At 42.0% G+C, this 23,524-nt stretch overlaps 3 protein-coding genes across 6 annotated transcripts in view; 1 reads left to right on the top strand and 2 right to left on the bottom strand.

The window, feature by feature from the left end:
• LOC106656442 (matrix metalloproteinase-24) overlaps positions 1-17,523 on the top strand; it is a 153,452-nt gene extending 135,929 nt beyond the window's left edge. For both annotated transcript variants that reach the window (XM_023460029.1, XM_014377419.2), the window contains exons 6-10: positions 4,732-4,890; positions 14,383-14,894; positions 15,226-15,527; positions 15,602-15,705; positions 16,204-17,523. In XM_023460029.1, the coding sequence (XP_023315797.1) occupies positions 4,732-4,890; positions 14,383-14,894; positions 15,226-15,527; positions 15,602-15,705; positions 16,204-16,451 (1,325 nt within the window). In that variant the 3' untranslated portion in view covers positions 16,452-17,523. The remainder of the gene's footprint in view (positions 1-4,731; positions 4,891-14,382; positions 14,895-15,225; positions 15,528-15,601; positions 15,706-16,203) is intronic.
• Positions 17,524-17,628: 105 nt separating this feature from the next.
• LOC106656444 (phosphopantothenoylcysteine decarboxylase) lies at positions 17,629-19,506 on the bottom strand. The gene is made up of 2 exons (XM_014377421.2): positions 18,132-19,506; positions 17,629-17,877 (listed from the first exon to the last, which is right to left on the bottom strand). The coding sequence occupies exons 1-2, from the start codon at positions 19,026-19,028 to the stop codon at positions 17,701-17,703; spliced, it is 1,074 nt and encodes a 357-aa protein (XP_014232907.1). The 5' UTR covers positions 19,029-19,506; the 3' UTR covers positions 17,629-17,700.
• A 107-nt stretch (positions 19,507-19,613) lies between these two features.
• LOC106656445 (cytochrome c oxidase assembly protein COX19) lies at positions 19,614-22,876 on the bottom strand. 3 transcript variants are annotated; one of them, XM_014377424.2, is made up of 3 exons: positions 22,745-22,876; positions 20,381-20,816; positions 19,614-20,300 (listed from the first exon to the last, which is right to left on the bottom strand). In XM_014377424.2, the coding sequence occupies exon 2, from the start codon at positions 20,734-20,736 to the stop codon at positions 20,470-20,472; it is 267 nt and encodes an 88-aa protein (XP_014232910.1). In that variant the 5' UTR covers positions 20,737-20,816; positions 22,745-22,876; the 3' UTR covers positions 19,614-20,300; positions 20,381-20,469. The 3 variants fall into 3 exon arrangements, with proteins under 3 accessions (XP_014232910.1, XP_014232909.1, XP_014232908.1); XM_014377423.2 differs by lacking the exon at positions 22,745-22,876 and adding an exon at positions 22,138-22,571; XM_014377422.2 differs by lacking the exon at positions 22,745-22,876 and adding an exon at positions 21,318-21,808.
• Positions 22,877-23,524: the final 648 nt, after the last annotated feature.

The following is a 23,524-nucleotide window of genomic DNA, read 5'->3' on the forward strand; positions in this document are numbered from 1 at the left end:
GCGAATATAATAGCGAGGGATTTTCCCAAGGAGAAAGAGTTACGATTATTGAGCTTATTGGCTCGCTCTGAATACGCGCGCGCGGTTCAATTCGCCATTATACCCGCGCCCCGCGCGCTGCAGTCTGAAATAGCAATTCGCCTCCTTTCCAATTTCGCTTCTTCCTTTTTTTTTTTTTTTTATCATTATTTTATTTCCTTTCTATTTTTATTTTGTTTTAATTCGTTTGGGTTTTTATCCGCGCAGTTGCAGTGCAAGCTTCGTTTGATATCGCGGCCATGCGTTGAAAATACGACGGACAATTGCACTTTGCTCTTACATATAATATAATAATGATAATAATAATAGCTGCAAAAGTTTAAACTAAACTGGGGGGGTAAAATTCGGATACTCCCTTGCCCCACCTTCCCTAGGCAGCTCGCCCGCGAACAATGAAGATGAAGCGGTTTAGGCGATATGCGCGCGCGCCAAGGGTGAATAAGAACCACCACGGTGGCAAGAACCTCGAGCGAATAATGAATAGTCTCTACTCTCTCGCCTTGCGGGTCTCTCTCTCTCTCTCTTACTGCGATCCTACTGCTGCCGCACGTCTCCGCACTGCGACTTTGAAGAAACTTCGGGCACATTTTACAGGATTAGCTAAATTTCCAGCTTAGAACGTTTCTAGCCAGTCGCGCGCAGTCTCGGCATGCACGAGGACGGGCAACGACATAGAAGTCACGACGGAACAAAAGTGATTCTCTCTTTTTTTTTTTTTTTTTGCTACTTTGCGCGCGCTACAGTGTCCATTTTTTAAACTTTATATACTTTTTCAAGTACGATCGAGCGCTCTCTCGATTTTATTTTTTTCACTTCTTCTTCCTTTTCTTTTTACATTTTTCATCGTATAATATCAACGCGGACAAAGTTCTCTCGAAAAGTCGATATTAAGCGCGCGGCGCTTCTTCCTTCGGTCGAAATTCCGGCCGCTATTTTCCGTAGAAACATTTTCGATTCTCGAGTTCAAAAAGCAACCCAATTTATTGCAGGGTAATTGAATGCAACAAACAAAAAATAGATGCAGGAGAAAAACTCGCGTCTTGTTTACATTTTTCGCTCGTATAAATATACATTCGGAAGAATATTTTTCTCGCTCGCGTCCGTATACACACACATACACACACCGGACACAGTCGGATATATACAGAAGTGTATGTACGTTTTTTTTCCACAGGTTTTCCCGAGCTATAAATATTTCGCTTGTCACCGTGGCATATGTTTGTGTGTGTGTATTTGTACTTTTTTTTCGCCTCCTCGTTGTTGTTGTTGTTGTAACGAAAGGCATGTATCACTTTATTCTATTAAACAGTTCATGGGCTGCCTCGATATATCTATCGTTGGCTCCGACAACAACGCGGTAAGGTGTCGTTTTTTTTTTTTTTTTGATATTTGAAAAGAAGGCAATATCTCGGGGGGTATTAACGGCGGACAAAGGGTGGTACTGCTGCTGCGCACGCGATGATACAGCTTTGAGCTTCCGATATCATTTCGCGCATCTTTTATCGATGATAAATCGTTTGGAAATGATAAGCGCAGCAGCAGCAGCAAGCCCGACTCCGCTGGGATAAATGCTGAAAGTGCAATATTTTTTCTCTCTCTCTCTCTTTCAGGCTGGTGGTGATGGTGCTAACACGCGCGCGCACGGTATAAGAGTATAAAAAGTAGTCCAATCGGATGTTTCATTGGCTGGCTGGCTGGCAGACGGTGGTGCGGCCGCTTTCCCATCGCGTACAATCCATATCTTTTATTCTTCCTTCGGCTATTGTCCTTGCCAATGCCACTCAAGGCCTCGTCTCTCGAGTTCTCTCTCTCTCGCATCGGCTTTCCGAGCGCGTCCCGCAGCAGCAGTAGCAGCATCCTTCGATGAGAAACAATGAAATTTCCTCGCGCCACCGTCGGTGCCAGGGCTCTTTCACTATCTGCTAGCTTCCTCTGCTGTATAACCCGAGAGACTCTCCTCGCTCCTATATATCTAAGTCTCAAAAACAATGCCCCTCGCAGCGCCGCATCTTTCTCTTCGCTTTCGTCATTATTCGATAAAACCTCTCTGCTGCACTTTCTTCTTATACTTTCTGGCCAATGGCGTATAGAGAGGACGAGGGAGGAAAAAAAACAACGTAAATATATAGTACGTTCTTGGTCAACTCCCCGAGGCAATTGTCGGGAGCCTAGATGCAGCGATTGGCTACTGTGTGTGCGAGCAAAGATCGAAAAAAATTTTTATACGCTCGCGAGCCTGGGCCAATTTTTCGTCCAAGTTTGGGCGAAACGTCGCAGACTGCGCGCGTGACTCGGCGGCTCTCGTATACCGGAAAAGTTTAAAAATCCAAGCCAATGCCAAAGAAGCGTTTTTCCATTATGCGCGAGCAGCTTTGCGACGCAGTCGAGAATGAAGATCGTATAGTCAAATTCATATCGACTGTCCAGAAAGTACGTGTATCGAATATAATCGTATCGTATCCGATTTTCCTACGAAGAAAAATATTTACATCTACCTCGGTGCTCGTTATTTTTGTTTTTTCTTTATATCCTTCGTATTGATTTTGTCGTGCAAGGGACGTGGCTTGTTACTACCAATTTATAACTTTACTTTACTACGTTTTGTCAAGTAATAGCTTTTTTCCTTCGAATTGCGCTTGAAGTTTTCATCTCTCCGAGCAATAAATTGAATTTTCCCGTTTTTCTACTCTATGTGCAACTGCAGCGTATCGCGGGATAATCCGAACTAGATGTGAGTTAAATTTCAGAAATGAATTCGTAGCGAAACGCAAAATTTGCATGTAAACTGCGGTCACGCGGGTGCGTGACACACACGACTGACTATCCGAGTCGGAAGAAAAAAGAACCTGAAACGTTTCAAAGAGTATATCCCGTCGACAGAAGTCGAAAAAGAGAATTGCCCGAGCAGCCCTCGGAAACAATTATAAGCCGCGCGCGCGCGTGCGAGAAAAAAGTCGAACAAAAGGACCTGGTCGAGGCTCGAGAGCGTTGTACAGAGGGAAAAGGATGTATAGATATATGTAAAGGGCGAGGCTGGTCTGAAAAATTAATGAAGTAAATTTAATTCGAGCTCGTGTGTGCGGTGAAAAAAAAAAGCGAAGACGCACGAAAAGCGTGTACAGCAGCAGCGGCGCAAAGAGCGTATGCGTGTCCTATATATACCCCCTTAAAGCTCGTTTCTGATGAGAGGCACGTGTACTCGAATGAAATTATCCTCTCTGCGTCATAGTGGCAGGTGGACGACGCCGCAGCTCAACGTCAATTATAAAGACGATTTGGATACGGTTTTTTAATATTCTCCTCTCGCGCGCGTAAACTCGCGCATCGACTGTGTACGGAAATTTAAACGCCTACGCTGTATATCTTCGACGCGTACGAGATTAACTCGAGGTACTCGAGATTTACAACTGATGTATCGGCAAGATGTTTTTGCCGCTTCATCGACGCGACACGGCGCAATCGAGATGAGGCCTGTAGCGAAATTCCGAGGAATTTTGTTGATTGCGAACGGCAGAGAGAAATCAGATAAGCTCCGAGTGCGTTTCGTAATAGCGACAATATTTATATTTGTATGCTCCTTACATGCGAGAAGGAGGGAGAGAGATAAGAAACGTTCGGCCGAGTATGCCCCCGCGTAGCATCGGAAAATAACTCATTCGATTCGATGCAATCGTGGGTGTACCAGTGCATCGCAATATACGTATAGTAAGCAACAGCCCGAAGGCAAAAATTTAAAAATATTCCCTTATTCGATGTTTTTTTTTCGCAAAAAATATATTCTACCTCGAGAGCTCGTTTTTGTACATTTAACTCGTGACTCTTTTACATACATGCGTATGCAGTCGTGGTAATTCGTCACATCGTGCATATTCTCTTCAAATTGTATTACTCTGACGATGAAGCGGAAACAAAGTTTTGTTTAGAATTGAAAAATTTATTATTAAAATTATATAACGGATATTTACGGCTTGAAATTTTTCATTAAAATGAATGAATATTGTAAATATTTTTAATGAGTTTTTTTCGTTTGAGATAAAATAATTGTAGTACTGTAGTTGTAAAGTGCAATATTACGTAGCTCAGCAGTTATAATGATTAAAAATTAAATTGTTTAAAAAAATCAAGCATTTATTCTAGTTTCAAAATTATTTTTTTTTTTTGAAAAAATACGACTTGCTTTTCAAGTACTTTTCGGAATGCGTGCTCAAAATATTTAATGGAATTACGTGTCTATATAATAAGGGCAGCAGGTTATCGACGGTAGTTTATTACTGATTCCGCCGGTAGGTGGCCGACGATAACTTTCAGTCATATCCACAAGTAAATTATAAAAGTTCCGCAATAAAGGCATATTTTGGCATCGATTGCATACATGAGATTTATTTTTAAAAATACTCCAATGCGCATTTATTATTAGTACCCATTAGTGCCGGTTGATCCGCAGTTGTTTTCATGTTACTCTTCCTTCTTATAGCATCGGCTTACCGACAAGCGCATTTTTTTAATCGGATTGTTACCAGTGAATCAAGTTTTATTTCATCTGTTCACAAAAGCACGTGATCCGAACTTTTCATCTTAAATTATTACCAAAAAATTATCGATCGAATTTGCACGATTACAATTATTATCACGCGCTGTCGTGATTATATTTCGTCTCTTGCGCACTCACGAGTTTGTTAATTGATGTTTCAGGTACGAGCTTATTCGCCGTGGCGGCGCACGAGTTCGGCCACTCGCTCGGCTTAGCTCACAGCTCGGTGCGCGGGGCCCTCATGTACCCCTGGTACCAAGGGATAACCGAGGATTACGAATTGCCCGAGGACGATAAGCACGGCATACAGCAGATGTACGGTGAGTATCCAGTCTAGTCCTTACATGGCATATAGATCGCTGCTGTTCAACTTTTATCGTTCCGAGCTTACATCTATGTCAATCAAGTATTAAATTTAGATTTAACTGCTATCGAAAAGAGTCGAAAGAAAATTATTGATCTTTGGGGGATGATGAGTGAGAAGAATTATAGACGCCTTTTTTAAGAAACTTAGCTTTATACTTATAACCACTTTTGAATAGACATTTGTAATTATAATTGCCTTTATTACAACATCGATTCGCCTATCAAAGATGGATGACATCTAATAATACGACTAAAAGCAGCTATGATAAATTACGATATTAAATAAAAAAGCGATAAATCCTCTTATTGCGCAAAAAATGTTTATATGTATATAAAACTTGTTATATTACATAGCAAAGTATATTCCATCGCAGTTTTTTATGCAATGCAAAATTTAATATTCAATGCGACGCGCGCATATAGTACATTTAATTACTATAAGAAGTTCAATTTCCGATGTACTGTTTCAATTTTGGTTTGGCATGTGGTCTACTATACACTAGACCCGATCTTATTCTGTCCGCTGAAACGCCGGAATTTCTATGCTTATACACGTTCCACAACTCTGTGGACCGGACAGAATTAGATTGAATCTAGTTTACAAAGGGAGATTAGCGCGCGGGAATAAATGTAAACATTGCGACTTGAAGAACCTTAAGCGTGTAGCGCTTGTCAAGATCGATAATATCTGAGAAAATACATTTTATAGTTAGCTCATCGACTACAGATGTCGCATCGCTAACCTTTAAGCGGTTAAATTCGCTTTCATTTTGTATATATAAGAAAGTAGAATACATCAAATTATGATTTTTGTGAGACCTTTCGCAATTTTCAGATTTATGGTGTAATAACTTTTTCAAACTCTGATTATTCGAAAATAAATGACAAGAATGTTTTTCAATACTTAGAATATATTTTTTATTTTGAACAATATTCGAAAATAGATTTATAAATTTTCGTCTTGTAAGTAATAAATAATGGCTTAAAAGTTAACATAAAAATAACTTAATTATGTGTTTTTTTTCTTACAATTTTCTCAAGATAATACAATATTTTACTGCTATATCTATATTTTTCAACATTAAGCTTACCATTAAAACTATAAAAAGTGCTATTTACAATATACCGACGTATAGTCAACTGCTATTAATTTCCAAGCCAGATCTGTACTTGAGCGTAGGTGCGATGCGCGTGCTGCATCGCTCGCCACTTATCCAACGAGGACAGTTTCTTTTTGAAAAACAGCTCCCGAACGATCTTGATGCCGGTCTCGCCGATCTCCTCCTCGCTCGAGTCCTCGTCGTAAAATTTCTCCGCGTAAGTCGTCAAGTTGTTGCTCTTCATCAATTTCCTCAGAATCCTATTCTTTTCGCGATCGTTGAAGAAAAAGGTCGTGTCGCAGCCCGAGAAAGCGTGCAAGAACAGCAAGAATTCCTGCGCCTCGGGATGAAGGAAGCTCCTCGCGTCGTAGGCCTGGAAGCTCTTGCGATGGCCCAGTCTGAACATGTAGACGTTGTCGAGCTGTCGCGCCCTCGCGGCGAGCACCACCAGCAGGTCGACGTCCTCGCCGACTATCCAGGTCTTGCGATCCGAGCTCGCTCTCTGGCAGGCCTCCTCGACGATGTCCGCGGCGCCCTCGCCCTCGACGAATCTCGTGCAGAAATTGTGCCTGTGCAGCTCCTCCCTGATCAGTTGCGTCATGCGAATCCTGTCCGCGGCTCTGCTGTAGAATATGGCGTCGCTCGTGTAGACGATGCTGTCCTCCTCGAATTGCGCCTCGTGCTCCAGATCGTCGATGTAATCGTCGAATATTATCAGGCAGTTCGGCGTGAAGTGCTGTCTGACGTACTCGACGTATATGTGGATTATCTTCTTCACGGGCATCTCTCTGTCCCAGCAGAATTTGTACAGCAAATTGTTTCCGTCGATCACGAAATAATCATCGGCTCCGGGTTTGACGCCCTTCAAAGGCTTGAAATTAGCGTAAAATTCAGCCTTGCTATCGGTCTTGTATCCGCTCGTGTCGAAAACCACCGACGTCGAAGCAGACGATGATTCTTCGATGTTTTCGAATTTGTCGACCCGAACTTTTAGTTCGTCGATTTGTTGCTGCAAAACACACACTTTTTCTTCAACGCACTTTTCCAGTCTTTTGTTTTTCTCTTGGATTATTCGTCTGATAATCAACCGTTGCTCTTGCTGGGACACCTTCGGCCGATTACGAAGAAGTATTTTGGCCTTTAAGGCTCGGAATAATTTAATGCAATACGTGAAAGCCATTGTTTATGGAATAAATTCAATAATACTCGACAAAATTAAATACACTCAAAAAGCCACTGCACCAAGTCAACGTTCACTCCACGAAATCGTGTTCACGAATGATTTTTTCTAGTTACGAGTGCTGTTTAAGTACTCGTACAAGAGCAGGTAAAAAAAGGCTTTTACCTGAGAATTTCCCACGTTAGTGCTCTTAATTGAAAAGTAATTAAAGGATTTAATTAGATTATCAAAATAGCATTTAAGATAACGTTATGACTTCAGTCGAGCCCCCGCTCTATTGTCCGTATCAATCACCCATTTTGTTAATGACGCAATAAGCACCTTACAAAACGTTCCAGTGAACCATCGTGAAGAATATCTAATGAGCTGATAAACGTAATGACTTAGATTGGTGACGGCAGGTTGTAAGATTTTTCTGGATATCGGCAGACTACCGAAAAATTTACTCTTCAAGCCTTTTTTCGTTAATTGATAGATTATAAGAAATAGCGTATCAAAAATAGATGTGAACTAAAAAAATTATTTATTAATTACTTATAAAAGATCCCAGTTTACCAGCGTTCGAAAAAAACTTTCTTACTCGATTTTTTTCATATTCGTATTTAAAACTGTCCGATGAATCCGATGTATATGTTTGTAAGCCGAAAAATGTGCCTAAAATTGTTTAAACAATTTTTTTTTAACAAATGGTCAAAATTAATGTTTTTCGACCTGGCTTTTTTTGATAATACTTTTTTAAAATACATTGAACTATTGTAAAGAGAAAAGGTTGACATATTTTATATAATTAATAATTAAACGGAAAATTTTGACTGAGTTTGAAGAGATGAGTTTTAAACAATTTAATTAACAATGAATAATTAATAATAATTATTGATTTTTCTGAGCGTTGTGGAATTGGGATCTTGACTAAAGTTAAGCTGGTGCGATACAGAATTTATTTGACAAAGGACAAAGTTAAGAATTCTATCAGGTGTGCTATAGCAGAGCTGCACTCGCGTAATCAACATTATTTATTTATTACGATGTAAATATTTTATTCGCGTATACGAGCAGCCAACAGGCAATAATTAAAAATCTCTCTTATTTTTTAACTTTTTGGCTTATTTATTGCTATTTTGACTTCTAACTTGAATCAAAGTGTATTTAGTTATTTAAATAAAGTTTATTGTAGCGTATCAACAATTTACAAAAAATTGAAAAATTAGCTCTTAAATGTGAATTTACTGGTAAAAAATAATATCACCTTTAATTACTTTACAAAAATCTATTCCCAGTATACTATTTTTACATCGTACCTTTCCACTCAATTGGTTCAAAAGCCATTGTTATTCGAAAGCGGAGACGTACTACACAGCATCTATTTTGATGACGTACAGAATTTTCTTCGTATCAGTCTCATCGCCGAGATAATAAATCGATTCGGACTCGTAGATTAATTACGATCGGCTCCGATAATTAGGTAATGTATTTCCGCTTATCACACTCGTTATAGCCACATCTTGCGTACGATCATCAACGTATTTAACGTAATAACTCTGCAGGTGGCGCGCGATGCGCGAGTGCACCTTATCGCGTCATACACTTGACTTTAATTGTTTTGAATATATTTAAATCGCTACGGCCTTGCAACGAAAAATTCATCAAGGTCCTCTCTGTGAAGTATAACTGCAGGGCGGCGTGATTATCACTGAAAACACCTGTAATCTTTTGCGCGATTTTAATTCTCACGTTTTGCAAAGTCGAAGCTGACGGAAGCAGGTGATAATCAAATAATTGCAAAATTAAAAAAAAAAATCAAGTAAACAATTCACAAATGTATCAACAATTTTTGTCATTTTGCCAAAAATCGATCGAAAAACGAAGTTAATCAAATGACACGTGAATAAATAACGAGCATAAGCAGAGCGAACTTTATGCAGACACGATTTATCGAGCTTCGGCATTTTCGCACACACACACAGACACACCATCTCTTGGGAAAGTGAATTTAACTAGCTCTTTCCTTACATATATTTTTATTCTCGGAGAAATCGACGCGGGCACGACGTACGCGAAGCGCGCTTAAAATGTATCGAAAAACGCTTTGCGTGTGTATTTGTATGTGTACGTAGTGAACTCTGCTTGTATACAGCAGCGAGACAAAGCAACTCGTACATATATAGACAGAGGAAAAGACAGAGTCTCCGGAGGTTCGATCTTTGCACCGTATACGCAGTGTAAAAACGAATATATATATAGGACCTTTGGCTCTTACTACCTCCGCGTGTTTGTTACTGTACTATTGCGCATTTGCTCCCTCGGCGCTGCTGCGCGTCGCCTCGCGTCGACCATGTAAATGTACGTATATATATATATAAGAAGCTTATTTTTTCTCTGTACCTGAGCTTTTCCGTTATGCGAATTGTTGCCGCGCGTACCGGACACAGCGTAATTTTTTTATTATTATTTCACGAGGCTGCACGGAACTTTTCTCTCTCTCTCTCCCTTTTCGTGACTCGCATTGATAATTAGGACGCGGAAACTTCTTATTGCATTCGAAGCTATATATAGTATATACAGTTATCAAATGTTATTTCAAGTGTGCCGCTTTAATTTTTAGCCTACACCCACCCACACACGAGTTAAGTTCGCAAAAACAAATGGTCGTTGTCTCAATAACTCCGCTGCTGCACTGCTGAAGCTGCAACGGCAAAGAGCAAAGACTAAAGAGGGAGTCCACAGGACTATAAGTCTTAGCCGAAAAGCTCATCGCTATAAGCGTCCAAAGAATTAGTTGCGCGCAAAGTCGCGAGCCCTGAACGTGCTTCGTTTTCATTAACCTCGAGCGAGTTGCGCCCTGGCAGTTTAATTATTCAACTGGCAAAAGCCTCGTGTCGCAGTTTTTTTCGTTGAATTAATGCCGCTGCGTTTATATTCAATTACGCGGCGCGAAGGTTTCTTTCGTGTAACATCAAAATGCATATAATGTTGTTCGCAGTGCGGTTAAAATCATTTGGTTATAGAGAGAGAGAAAGGGAAAATTGACTCGGTGATGCGGGGGGTGAAGAAAATAAAAAAAAAATCTCTTTTTTTTTCGCTCGTTCGCGAGTTGGCGAACGCCCGTGGCGACGAGTCCGATGTCTCTTGATTAACCCGCGCTCGGGCAAGTTGAAATTGATCTTTCGAGTTTCGCGCTCTCCTCCTACTCCTCCCGCCACCCCCTGATCCGGCCGATGAATGAATTTCTAATCAACGCGTTCGCTCGCTCGGCTATACGCGTCTTTTTTCCGCACGAGTTGTGCACAGCAGCAGAGGCCGCTCCATGCGATGAAAAATAAATTATTCCGAGGAGTAAATCGAACCGGTCTGAAGGGGATACTCATTACGGGCTCGGGTCAGCTAATTTTCTAAGTTGAAAAATGCGCGCTCGAGCGCGCGTGTTTGGAATCGCCTATGAAGGCGGCGGCGGGTAATAGCGACTTCTTGAATGCTTAGTTTTTAAAAGCGCGGAAACGAACGAAATTAATTCGCTCCTCTCGCTCTCGCGGTATAATAAATTGAATATCAGCCTGCGAAAGAGGGATGGAAATTTTTCGTACGAAATAAAATCACTTTGCTCTTCGTGTTCGATGTTTTCCAGTCATAATGAAATCTCGTATATTATATAAAGAGCCGAAGAAAGCTTCATTGGATTCTCAAAGAGCTTTGCTCACAGCGTAATTTCATGCATGCTCGAAACTATAAATTAATATTCAGAAAAAAGTTCGTTGCACTCCTGCGCCTTTCCTTTATATATTACACAAAGGCGGCTTTACTATATACGCACAGAGGGCGAGAGCGAGTGCAACACGATATTCTTTACTCCCTTTTTGCGTGCCGGCGTGTGCGTGCGCAAAGCCTTTTCTTTTAGTTATATCAAGACTGTAATCCTTTTTTTTTCTCTCTCTCCTCAAATCTCTCGGATAATACGGGACAAAAAAAAAGGGATGAAAGAAAGAAAGGGATAGATAAACTATTTTTCGGTAAGCCTCTACCGCGCGCCGGGGTGGCGGTGGTGTATATCGCATAAAAGAGATAAAACAAAAATAGAAGCTCGGGCTCGCTCGCTCGCTCGCTGGGAGAGCTCGTTATAAAACGGATTAACTCACTGTTTCGTAGCGTGTTGCTATGTACTCAACTTTTTTCCTCGTTCTTTACTCTTCCTTTTTTTTTTTTTAATCTTCAAAACTGGTCTCTCTCACGAAACGATACAGATTTAGGAGTTTCGTTCGTTGGCCGGCAACTTCGTAACAGCGGCAGCAGGGGGTAGGTAGTGTAGTGGTTATAGCAGTTGGCTGCGGATATATATAAGAAAAAAAAAAGCTCTCGCGCGCACCAACTAAAAGTCTCATTTTTTTTAAGGAGTTGGTAGAGAGAGAGTGAGGTAAAAAAAAAAACGAAGGTAAAAAATAAGAGTCGACTCGCTCGCTTGCGAGCAGCAGATTCGCGTTCTCGCGGGCCGCAAACCCAACCGACTTACGATTCTACCTACGTCCAAATGAAATTCATTTTCGAGTAGAAGTTTTTTCTACTGCTTCACCACTGCGCTGCTGTGTAAGTTCGGCTATTTGCTATTCGGTGCGCGCGTATACAGACACAGCTGGCCCTTCTATATTACTACCACTGGCGTACCAGATCCTGGGCTACCTGTTTCCTTCTCCTTTTTTCTTCTTCCTCTCTTTTTTTTTTCATACGTATATACGCTGTAGTCTCTAATTAAATTTTGTTTGGCTTATCCGCGTGTGCATCGTTCCAGTGGTGGCTTAAAAGTTACTTCCCTTTTTTTTTTTTTTTTTACTACCACTACCCAGCTAGCCCGGAGTTGTGTGTTCCTTAATAGATATGATACAGCAGCAGTTCCGAGCGATGGTTGACCGACAGCGGCAGCAGCAGCTCACGGTAACAACGCGCGCCCTCAATAAAAGTCCGAGATTTTTTCTATGCTTTTTTTTTTTTATTTCAGTTTATTCGAGTATAAATTATATTTCCTCTCTCTCTCTCTCTGCAATGAAAAGCCCGCAGCCAATTATCAACCCGTGTGTGACCTCGTTCTCTCTCTCTCTGCGCTTAATAGTCGACCGCAACGTCAATCACGACGCGTTAAAAAATATATGTACGTATTCGCGCGCAAGCTCGTGACCATTATTACAGTTTCTCTCGCGCATCTCGCCGTGCAAAATATCATAGTACTCTGCAGGCGATGTCGCATACTAGCTACTACTATATGTAGTGCTTTAATACACGAGGAGGCGAGAGAGAGAGAGAGAGAGAGTGAGATACCCCCGCGTGTACGTGGTATAACATTAGGCGTCCTCCGCTCGCGCCTACAGGACTGACGGGCTGTCCGCTCGTTTTGTCCATCACTAACGATTAGGCGACTTGCGGTGGGTACGTACGTCGCAAGCTCGCAAGCCCGTTATACGTCTGACAGTTCCAGCGTACGTATGCCTGTATGTAGCTGCTGATGCTGCTGCTCTGCTTTAGTCATGCCCAGACTGACAAATCGCCCGGCCTCTCGTGCGAAGTCGATTTAGCGACACACGCAGCTATATAACTATTACGACGTATGCTCCGCGCGATGCGCCATATTCCGGTGCTCGTTGCATATTACGCGGAGAGTGTCTATTATCTTCCCTCTGCCTTGTTAGATTTTTTTTGTCCACAATAGAAAAACGAATGTATAAACAATGTTGTCGGTGTGCTGTACGTACAATATGCTACTCTTCGTGCCAGTGAGAGCGAGAAAACGACATTTGAATTGTAAAAGCAAGGCCGGCGTCATTGGAAATGCAATAGAAAAGCGAGAAAAAAAGGAAGATAAAGAGAGAGAGCACCCGACACACACCGGGGACACTCGCTGCTCTCGATGCGATGCAGCTCGCAGGGGCGTCGGAGAGATGTGTGTGCTTATTGCTCGTTGCAAGAAAATCGTATTTGCGTCGTCCTCGTTGCCGTTGCGTCTGGACTGCAACCGAGAAAGAGGGAGAAAATTTTCTGAATAGAGATAAGCATGTACGACGAGACTCTGTCGCTGCTGTCTGTCTCGAGGATCGATGAAAATCATTGGCATTTTATTCGTATTTTTTTTTTACCGCCTTAGAGCGATTGCATGGATAACAATCGCGCTGCGACAGAAATCGAGGGTTCGAGTACTACTAAAAATATGAATAATAATGAAACAACGATGGTAGATATCTAAATTACTCATAAAATTGAAGGAATCGTTGTGCCATCTTTCTGTATTCCGTGTCCGTGTGCACGATTGTAAAGTAGCCGAATATAATCATAATAATTATTATTTCACGATCGCGTGCGTCTACGTTTGAAAACTGGAACGCACTTAGAAATGCTAATGAAAGCCCAGAAAAATCAACGTCATTCAAAAAAATAAGTATATATGGTTACGTACGGGATCTAAAACACGTAGGCCGTGTACTATAACGATGATATCGATCGCGAGATTAGATAAACTATTAACTCGGAGGCGTGCACGGGGCTATATGCCAAGCGGAATAATATAAAGTTGGTGTTTTTATTTTCCACTTTATATATACAGGGTAAATAACACACATACATCTCGGAGCGAAAAATTTAAAAGGCCGTAATAATGGTACTTCTCGCGTGCACCGCGACGTCTCTGCAATATACACTTTTCTTTCCAGGTTTTACAGCTGTATTTGCGGCTAGCTGCTGCCGCGGCTGCATATTGTATTATAGGCGTATGGCGGAGAAGCTATAAAATCTGCATAGCACAAGCGTCGGACTAGTTCTCACTGCACAACTTTGAATGTACGTTATATCTGTGTGGATATCCTCTTCGCGGTAGCTGTTTCATAAAGTACGCGAAAAAACACATAAGCCGAAGATCTACGTGATGTACGGTTGCATAATACAACGTTGATGCATACGTATATTTTTTTGGTCTTCCAAAACTATATTCGGATTTCTTCGAACGAGTATCGTTTGGAGTTTAACGACGTGACGTTTCTTGCCCCCCCGTAACAAATGTACGTTTGGCATGATTGCCGCAAATAGATAGGTAGAAACGATAAAAGTTGGGCCGCTTGCAGCATAATAATGATATGTACAATATACATTCGAAGGTACGAGAGAGATAGAGATGATAAAAAAATTCTTTTTTACAGGCGCACCCGATCGTTTGTGGGGCAATAATCCGGACTACAAGAACTACCGACCGAGGCCGCCTCGTCCCTCGACCAGCACAACGACAACGACCACCACCACGACAACTACCACCACGACTACCCGAAGACCATGGCGAACGAGACCTCGACCGGTCGAGCCGACGCCACCGCCACCATCCAAGGACGACGGCGACGAGAGACCCTACAGGCCGAATCACTATCCCGAGGATCGACCTCGTCACAGGCATCCACATCGCTCGAGCACGACGAGCACCACCGAGTACGCGCCTCGCTACTATCCCAGCTGGATAACGACGAGTACGAGTACCGCGTCGCCTCCGACGAGACATCGTCCTCCGACTCCGCAGAGGCCCAATTACCATCCTGCGTCGACGCCCCATCACAGGCACAACAGGCCGCCGACCCCGAGGAGGGACCTGCCCGACAAATGCGACACGAGCTACGACGCGATTAGTCTAATTAGGAGGGAATTATTCATATTTAAAGGAAAGGTTAGTATATAGCAGTAGTAGAGAGTATAACCGAAACTTGGAGCTCTCGCGAGACTCTCGTCCCTCCGCTAATACGGAAACTTCTCTCCGAAGAGAGAGAGAAATCAGAATTCATATCGAGTTCTCAGGGCGTTTCTTCGGCAACGCGCGGGGGCACCGAAAGATTAATACGAAAAGTTTTACGCTCGAGACTCGAGCTGCCGAGCGCTAATGAGAGGATATGCATATAAGGGACGAGAGGCGCAGTTCGAGCACATTAGGATAACCCAAAATTATTCGCGCCGATTTCTTCTTCTCTAATTTTATGCTGTTTCACTTTACTACTACATAGTACGTATGGCGATTGAACGACAACGGCCTCGTGGACGGCTTCCCGGCGGAGATCAATCAGCTGTTCAAGTTCCCGATGGAGGTGGAGCACGTGGACGCGGTGTACGAGCGACCCGACAACAATCGCATCGTCTTCTTCATAGGCAGGTGGTACTACGTGTTCAACGCGTTCTATCTCGAGCCCGGCTATCCCAAGCCCCTGACGCATCTGGGATTGCCTGCGGAGCTGGACAGGATCGACGCCGCAGTGGTTTGGGGATACAATCAGAAGACGTACTTCTTCAGTAGCGATATGTACTGGAGGTAAGAGAGATTATTTTACGCGTGGATTTTGGAATTGGATGTCGATACTATAATTACGTTTGTTTTTTTTCCAGATTTGACGACGTCGTGAATCACGTGGAACTGGACTATCCGAGGGACATCAGCATGTTCGCTGGTATCGGTCGTCGCGTGGACGCCGTGCTGCAGTGGAAGAATGGTAAGCGTCGCGTATAACGATACGATTCTTAGCTCTCAATTATCGTCGTTATCGATTCCGAGGATTTGTGAAAAATAAAATTTCCCCAAAGGCAAAGGGAGAAAGAGAAAGAGAGAGGAAAGCTTGCCCAGATTCCAATGAAAGATTAACGACGACTTTATTCGTGATATAAAACGTAATATAGATATTAGATATGGAAAAAAATGAGAGTAAAGCCTACTTTGATTCATCATTCGCGTGTACGACTAAAATCCCTCGAGAAAAAAATTCTGTAATCGCATTATCGACTCTACTCAACCTGTTCGACCGATCGAATTCTTCCTCTCCTTTTTTTTTCCCAACTTAATGCATATCTGATAGGCGAATGAACGAACATCGGGGCTTTTCGGAAAATGATGAAATTTTGCATCGACGATCGATTATGACTTACTCTTGATCGAGTTCAATTTTGCATTCATCGCTTAATCCGTTTTTCTTTTTCTTTCCCTCGATCATTAGGCACGACTTACTTCTTCGAGGGCAAGCATTTCTGGCAGTTCGACGACAGGCGCATGAGGGTGGCGCACAAGAAGCCGAGATCGTCGGCCCATTACTGGATGGGATGCCCGCGCGGGGTCGACACCAACGACGTCGACCTCGAGCAGCCGATAAAGCCCAACGGTGCTGCTACTCCGGCGACGTCTTCTTCGTCGACGCTGCCGATGGTGCTGATCGTCGCCACCATCGCCCTCGCGTTTGGACGTTAAACTTATTTTTAGAATTTGATGAAAAAAAGTTAATTGTAAAACGACGAAGAAAAGAAAAGATCGAGACAAAGTTTATGTGGAGTTTGTAGGAAAAATTAATTGTTAACGTAATTGTTCGTCACTGCCTCAAATGGTGCGTGTATTGCGATAATGCCGATGAAACGTTGTTATTTCGGCGTTTCTATGATTTTTATATTGAATGATGGAATGACGTGTTTAATCAAGAGATTTACAATTATGTGCAATACTAGAGAGAGAGCAAGAAAGAAAGAGCGGAAGAGAGCATTTTTTAAACGAATTTTGTGTATTTACAAAAGAAAACACGAACAATAGAGCATAATTCATTGCCTTATTCTTGAGGAACGATTTACATTCCTTCGAGACAAATATTTTTACAATACTCTGTAAGAAGTTAGTTTAATTTAATTTTGTTTACGTAGAGGCGTCTTAAAAACGAAGGCATAATTTGAATTTTTTTACTTTTAAATTAGTTATTATTACTTTGTTACGTTTACTTAGTTGAACGAATTATATAATGAATACAGGTGATGGCCTTGTGCATCGCAAATTTATTAATGACGATAATGATATTTTGTGAAGAATACAAATAAAAAAAAAACAATTAATGTATCAACTTGAACATTGTGTTGTGAATGATCGCGCGTACAGTCAGTTTTTTGTTGAACTGTGATATTTATACTCAAACTCATTGTTAGTCTGCGATTAAACTTTGAAAAGTTATGATATACACAAGTGTTCTTTTTATGAATAAACGAGTGTCTTTTAACTTAAGGGAGAGAAAAATAAACGACGGAAAGAAAGTAAAGCTCGGCTTATGATTTAACTATAGACTAATAAATACTACGTCGACTTTCAAACTGAATTAATTATATATTTTTTGTACACTTTTCAACGAAATACAATATGTATATAAAGAAAGATTATAAACGTATATTTATTATTAAGAAAAAGAAAATACTTATTGTGACAAAACACGTGGAATTGAGGAAGAAAAAAACATAACGATGATGATAATAATAAGGATTGTAGACAGAGACTTTCAAAAAAACTCTGCTTTATTCTCTTTTTTTCCTATAACATTGTAATATATATAATAACATGCCGCGCACAATCCATTTTTCGTTTTGTCTTCGTTTATGTTTTATTTATATATATTTATATATTTATATATTTATATATATAATATGTATAGTATGTATAATGGTTTTATATTATAATTTTTTTCTCTCTAACGATGATGATGCGAGTCCGTCGACGAGTAGGGATCCCACGGGCTCAGCTGGCGCAGCGTCGCCTGTACGATAGTGTCAATCTCGGCCATGCCGCCTATGCCCGTGTCGCCGCACATTAGAGTTTTGGATATACACGGCACTTCCTTATAACCCCAAGATTTCAGCAGCGATACCTGCGAAACATTAGAAAGCGAACGTTTTTGCATTATTGTCTCGTTGTTGATGTAGAGTACTTTGGGTTGCAAATGAGGAATGATTTTTTTTTTTTATACATTTGAATTTGAAAAACGGATGTGATTGTAATTGAACTATTTTTTATTATTATAAGATCTAAGCTGAATAAAATCTATGTGAAAATAAAACTCGTTGACCTATTTAATGCGAAACCTCTACCGTAATATATTCACGTTTCGGGAATCTGTCTCACCTGTGGCGCCGTGACCGGATGCTCCCACATCCTCGTGTTCATGGCCGGGCAGAAGAGCAGCGGCTTCTTGGTGTCCCAGGCCCGAGCCACGCAGGTCAGCAGGTTATCGCAGATGCCGCTGGCGAGCTTGCCCATGGAGTTGGCGTCGAGGGGCGCTATCAGGAACACGTCGGCCCACTTGGCCAGATCGATGTGCAGCACGGGGTCGCCGCGATCCTGCCAGGCGGCCCACTCGACGGTGTCGGAGAGCACCTGGCAGCCCGGCGGCAGCTCCTTCTCCTTGAGGAAGTGCTTGGCGCGCTCCGTGACGACGATGCGCACCTCGCAGTTCCAGCCGACGAGCTCCTTGACGAGCTGGGGCAGCTTGATCGTGGCCACGCTGCCCGTGCAGCCGAGCAGCACGCGGCGCGTCTTCGAGATCGGTGGCGCCGATGAGTGGTGCTGCTGCGAGGCGACGCTGCTCGACAGCGGATACTGCGACATGCTGCGCTCGACGCTGCTCTGATGCTGCAACGACGACGACGTCAATCGACTCTGAGGCTGATGATGATGCTGCGTCGTTTGATGATGCTGATACTGATACTGTGGCTGATGATGACTATGATGATGCTGCTGCTGCTGCTGGTCCTGGAGCAGGAGGCGCTCGCTGCACAGTATCGGCTGGGGCGTCGTGCAGTGCAGCTGGAGCGGCGGCGAGGCGGACTCGTACAGGCGATTGCTGTCGCGATAGCGCGGCGAGCAGGAGCGCGAGCTGGCGGACGAGTGGAGCTTCGTCTCCGAGTAGCTCATGCACTTGCTGGCGATGAAGTTGGCGCGATCGCGCTCGCGCTCCCTCTCGCGCTCGTTGTTGCGCTCGCGATCCAGGCGCGGCGACGTGTAACGATAGTGGCTACTCATTTTGTTCTTTCGGCGCGCGCGCTCGTGTACACGATTTATTATGCGTTATTTATTAATTGATAATATATACGCACGATGCGTGCGCGTGTGTGTGTATGTATGTACGTAACCACCGTAAATTTTTTATATAATCATGTATGTATCAATGGCAACTAGTAATAAAATTTTCAAAGCTTTCGTTCGTTTCGGCGCTCTCTAAGAGCTTTTACAAAAAGCAAATGTAACAAGTAATTTTTTATTTTTATTTTATTTCTTATCTCCGATAACTGACGCTACTGAGCATCGCAGCTTCTATAATAGGCGAGGGATGGGTACTATGTAACGAGTTGCTCGTTTTATTATTATTATTATTTTCTTTACAATGCACGTTTTTTTCTGAGATCTACGTAAAGCGACTAAAATTGCATTTCACGTTTTTTTTGCGGGCACTAGAAACTGATCATTGATGTATAATAATCTACAAAAAAAGTTCTACGTGTACTACGCGTTTTATAATTATAGTACAAGTGATCAAGTCTTGTTGAGTTTGGCTTTATGCTTTTTTCTTAATGTATAGTATGTTTAATCGTTATGTTTATCTTTTTCTTATTTTTTTTTTTTGTATGTAATATATAAGCTTATAATTGATTCGTACAAATATGATCACTTACACAGCAGGATGCAAAAGCAACGAACAACGAGTTTATATGTATATTTTTTATCTTTTGCGTGGGCTAAAAAGCTTTGCGAATTATTATTTATTCTCTCTTACGTTAGTAATAAATAGGACGACTGACCTCGCTCCAAGCCGTGTGTACTGTTTTTTTTTGTTTCTTTATGTTTTTTGTTTATGTTTTCGTAGTGTTTCTTTTTCGGTCCTTATGGAGTAAGCGCTGGGATGAAGCGATGTGTAAATGATTTGTGTCAAGTGTAGATGGATATATTCAAGCTTTGTAGAGAACTCTGACTTATTGATATGTTAATTACATCGAAGATCGTTATTTCGACTTCTTGAAACTTTCTAGTGCGGCGCTTTGAGCTTCAAACGCTATACACTTCTCAATCTCTCTCATTCAGCAACAATCCAATTAACATCTGTGTGTATACATAGAGATATCTTTGTATATCATATCTTTGTCTAATGTATATAGATAGACTTTTGTTTTGTAAATATATAATATATATCAATATAAAACACGATGTCACGTTATTTTTATTAAACTACTTGGGATTCGTTAGGCACGAAACGCATGCACTCGTCTCGTCGTTGATTTGTGTGTATGGGTGAACACCCTGAAAATAAACATAAAATAAAATGAGGTTCTTAATTACTTTGAGAAGACATTGAGACTGTAATTTTTCAATAAGCTTACCAAGGTAACTATTTATTTGGGCAGTGGTAATCACTTGGCAGTGAGAACAAACAGGTAATCCACTAGACGACGAAGACGGTGAACCTTTCTCATTGCTTCTCTGTCTCACTTGTATTGTTTTCATTAAATCCCAATTGAGCCCAGTCTTCTTTGGCCATCAATCCATTATTCATGCGACAACCCAAATAGTCTTTACTTATATCTTTGCAGTTGCTTGCGACGTTCTTATTATCATAGAGACAACGCATGTACTTGACCATAAGATCACGACAGAGACCCTCGTGGTCCAATGGAAAGCTACCCTTTTCAGGCGGTATTGGTATGAATTTCTTTTGAGAGAAAGTAAAAGATGCCATTATGAGAAACTATTCTGATTTTGTTGGCCCTTGCTTGGTTGAGAAGGTGGCAATGAAGAGACATTAGAAAAATTCAGATACTGTAAAAGAAAAGAAACAAATGATTAGTTATGCGAAATTATGATACATACAATTTGATAAATAATAATGCATGATGAGAAATGAAAATTAAACATGTTTTATTATGAATAGTGAATTTCTTCCAAGAGATTTTGAAATCTACACAATAAAACCAAGTTCAAAGCTGAATCTTACATGAAAATATGCAATAAAAGTTGTAAATGAATGAATTAAACTTAAAAAAGTAAATTCAAAACTTAAAACAGAGAACTATTTCACTATCTGAAGTAACATTATATTGGACTCTCACGAGCAATCAGTTAAGTTTGAAGTTCATAAAAATCAATATATTCGAGAATCAAGAGCGTAAAGAATTATTTCACTATTGGAGCTTCCAGCCTTTATGCACCGATAATTAAATTTAAAAAACAGTCAAAGTTTAAGGTTACAAAACTTTGTCTAACCTATATAAAACTCTCGGATATCTTTGTAACTCTTTCGAGTGAACGTTCGAGGCTTACCAGTTCATTTTGACAACCGTGTCAAAAAGTCAAGCAAAAAACCGATAGTATAAACGTTGCAGACGATGACAGTAAACCAGTGGTCGAACCTCTGTACAACAGCGCAAAAACTGACGTTTGGAAAATGTAACAACAGCCGAACAGAGTCAAAAAGAGTACGAAATTTTGGCTCTTCAAGCGCTCACGTTACCGGATGAATTAAAATACGTAATAAGCCTTCTGCTAGTCTCCTCGCGCAAAGGAGACATCTATATAGCAATGTTGTACACACACACACGCACACACGCACTGACAGTTTGGCAAGCGAGACCACCACCACCACCAACAGCAGTATATATATAGCAGCTCAGAGTACACACACGTTTACGGGTACGCTCGGATAACGATAAATAAGAAACAGCTGTTTACGCGAAAAGGCAGTAATATAAACACACGACTGTCCCCGCAGCAATAGCACAGTGAACTCTCTCGGAATTGAAAGGAAAGCTTCTCTCTCGTCCGCGCGCTTGATACTCCGCAGCGCGCGCCCAAAGCAGTACGTATGCCCGCGATGTGTGTGTATACAGAGAGAGAGAGAGAGGCTGACAAATAAAAAACCCAGCCCTTATATATGCCTTGTATGGGCGATTCACTATTTTTTGTGTGTATACGAATAAATATCGCGCACTTTTCTGCCGAGTTCGCGATCGCGAAACTGAAAAGTTAATTTACGAATTAAAAGATGGGCAAAAGCACGATTGCAAGCTGCACTCTGAAGCTGATCGAATCCTTCGAGGAAAGCTCCAAAAAATTTCTTAATAACGAGAGGAAGACAACTTACCAAAAAAGCTCGTCGACTCGCGTTGTAATAACAATCCTATATACTAGTGCCTACACTGGTGCAGTAGAAAAGCTCGGCCACTTCCCGGATTCTTGTCCTACGTACGTGTAAAATGTAACGCGCGCGCGGGAATCCTGTCGACGCGCGGAATTTTCTCTCTCTCTCTCTCTCGTCTATACAAGTATCTACCCTATACACATGTAAAAAAAAGGAGAGAAAGAAAAAAAGTAATAAGAAGAAAAAAAGGACGACGCTAGACTATGCAACATATATACGCGCTATTTTCGTAACGGTCGCAGCAGCTCGACTGCGCGCTCGCACTTATAAAAGCTGCACGTATAGCAGCAGCAGGCACAGTAGCGGAGTTAGTGCTTGCAACCCTATAATACTGCGCACACGTATGTACGTATGTATGTACGCTGCGTATATTTGTATCGGTGTCGGTCCCAGAGCCGCCCCCCTGCAGCCCGTTATGTGTGAGTGTGTGTCTGTTGCCCACTAGGACAGCTCTCGGCCGATATTTCCTTCGCTCTAGCCTTCTCTCTCTCGACTATACTACTACTGCTACTACTACCACTACTACTGCTCTAATAAGCTAACACAATACCTATAGTCCTTGCCTCTTGCTGCTGCTGGCTTCCTTCCTACTCTCCTCGGGGCATCCTCTTTCTCTTTCTCGCTCTCGTCGTGCCGCAGGGGGATAGAAAAAGACGGAACTATGTACATGGTAGATAGTGGTAGTAGTAGGTAGGTAGACGGCCCTTAAGGAGGATCGCTCCGAGCTGCTGCTTCTGCTGCTGGTGATGCTGCGCGCGAGTCGATCCCAAGCTCTGCGTTCGTTTCGCAAGTTCTCTCTCTCTCTCTCCGGCGCTTGCGCGCGCAGCGCAAGAATCATCCACCCCCGGCCATTAGCCGAGAGGGCGAATAACCCTGCCTGTGCTGCTGTTACTGCACTCCAAGTGCACGCGCACCTTTTGCTGCTATGTGTGTATTGGGGGATATGTACACTACACGACGCTGCTGCTCGTCCGATGTCTATGACCGCCATGTGGGCTATCGAGGAAACTTTCCGCGTTTTTCGGGGCTAATGGTTTGGTTGGTCAGAAAAGAGCCCCTCGCGCGCGCGATATGGCATATAATCCATATATAAGACACCGAGATAGAGAGGTACTTTCGCGCGCGACGACGACGACGACGACGATTACAAAATTGGAGCATTAGGGTAAAGTGCGTTCGATATTTACCCACATACGTACTTTAACTACTACTTCTATACGACGCGAAGTGCACGCTGCACAAATTATACACTATACTTGGAATTGCGCTCGCTTTTTAATATATATACGTTGCGTGACAAATGATTCACGAGCTCCACTGCGTTACTTTT

The sequence above is a fragment of the Trichogramma pretiosum genome, unplaced genomic scaffold (genome assembly GCF_000599845.2).
Source record: "Trichogramma pretiosum strain Unisexual culture from Peru unplaced genomic scaffold, Tpre_2.0 scaffold10, whole genome shotgun sequence".
NCBI classification, from domain to species: Eukaryota; Metazoa; Arthropoda; class Insecta; order Hymenoptera; family Trichogrammatidae; genus Trichogramma; species Trichogramma pretiosum.

What these genes read in the sequence shown, in the direction of transcription:
- LOC106656444 (XM_014377421.2), bottom strand. Translation starts at nt 19,028, where the DNA reads ATGAGTAGCCACTATCGTTACACGTCGCCGCGCCTGGATCGCGAGCGC. An exon ending in ATCCGGTCACGGCGCCACAG is followed by an intron (nt 17,878 to 18,131) that starts GTGAGACAGATT and finishes AATGTTTCGCAG; the next exon opens with GTATCGCTGCTGAAATCTTG.
- LOC106656445 (XM_014377424.2), bottom strand. Translation starts at nt 20,736, where the DNA reads ATGGCATCTTTTACTTTCTCTCAAAAGAAATTCATACCAATACCGCCT.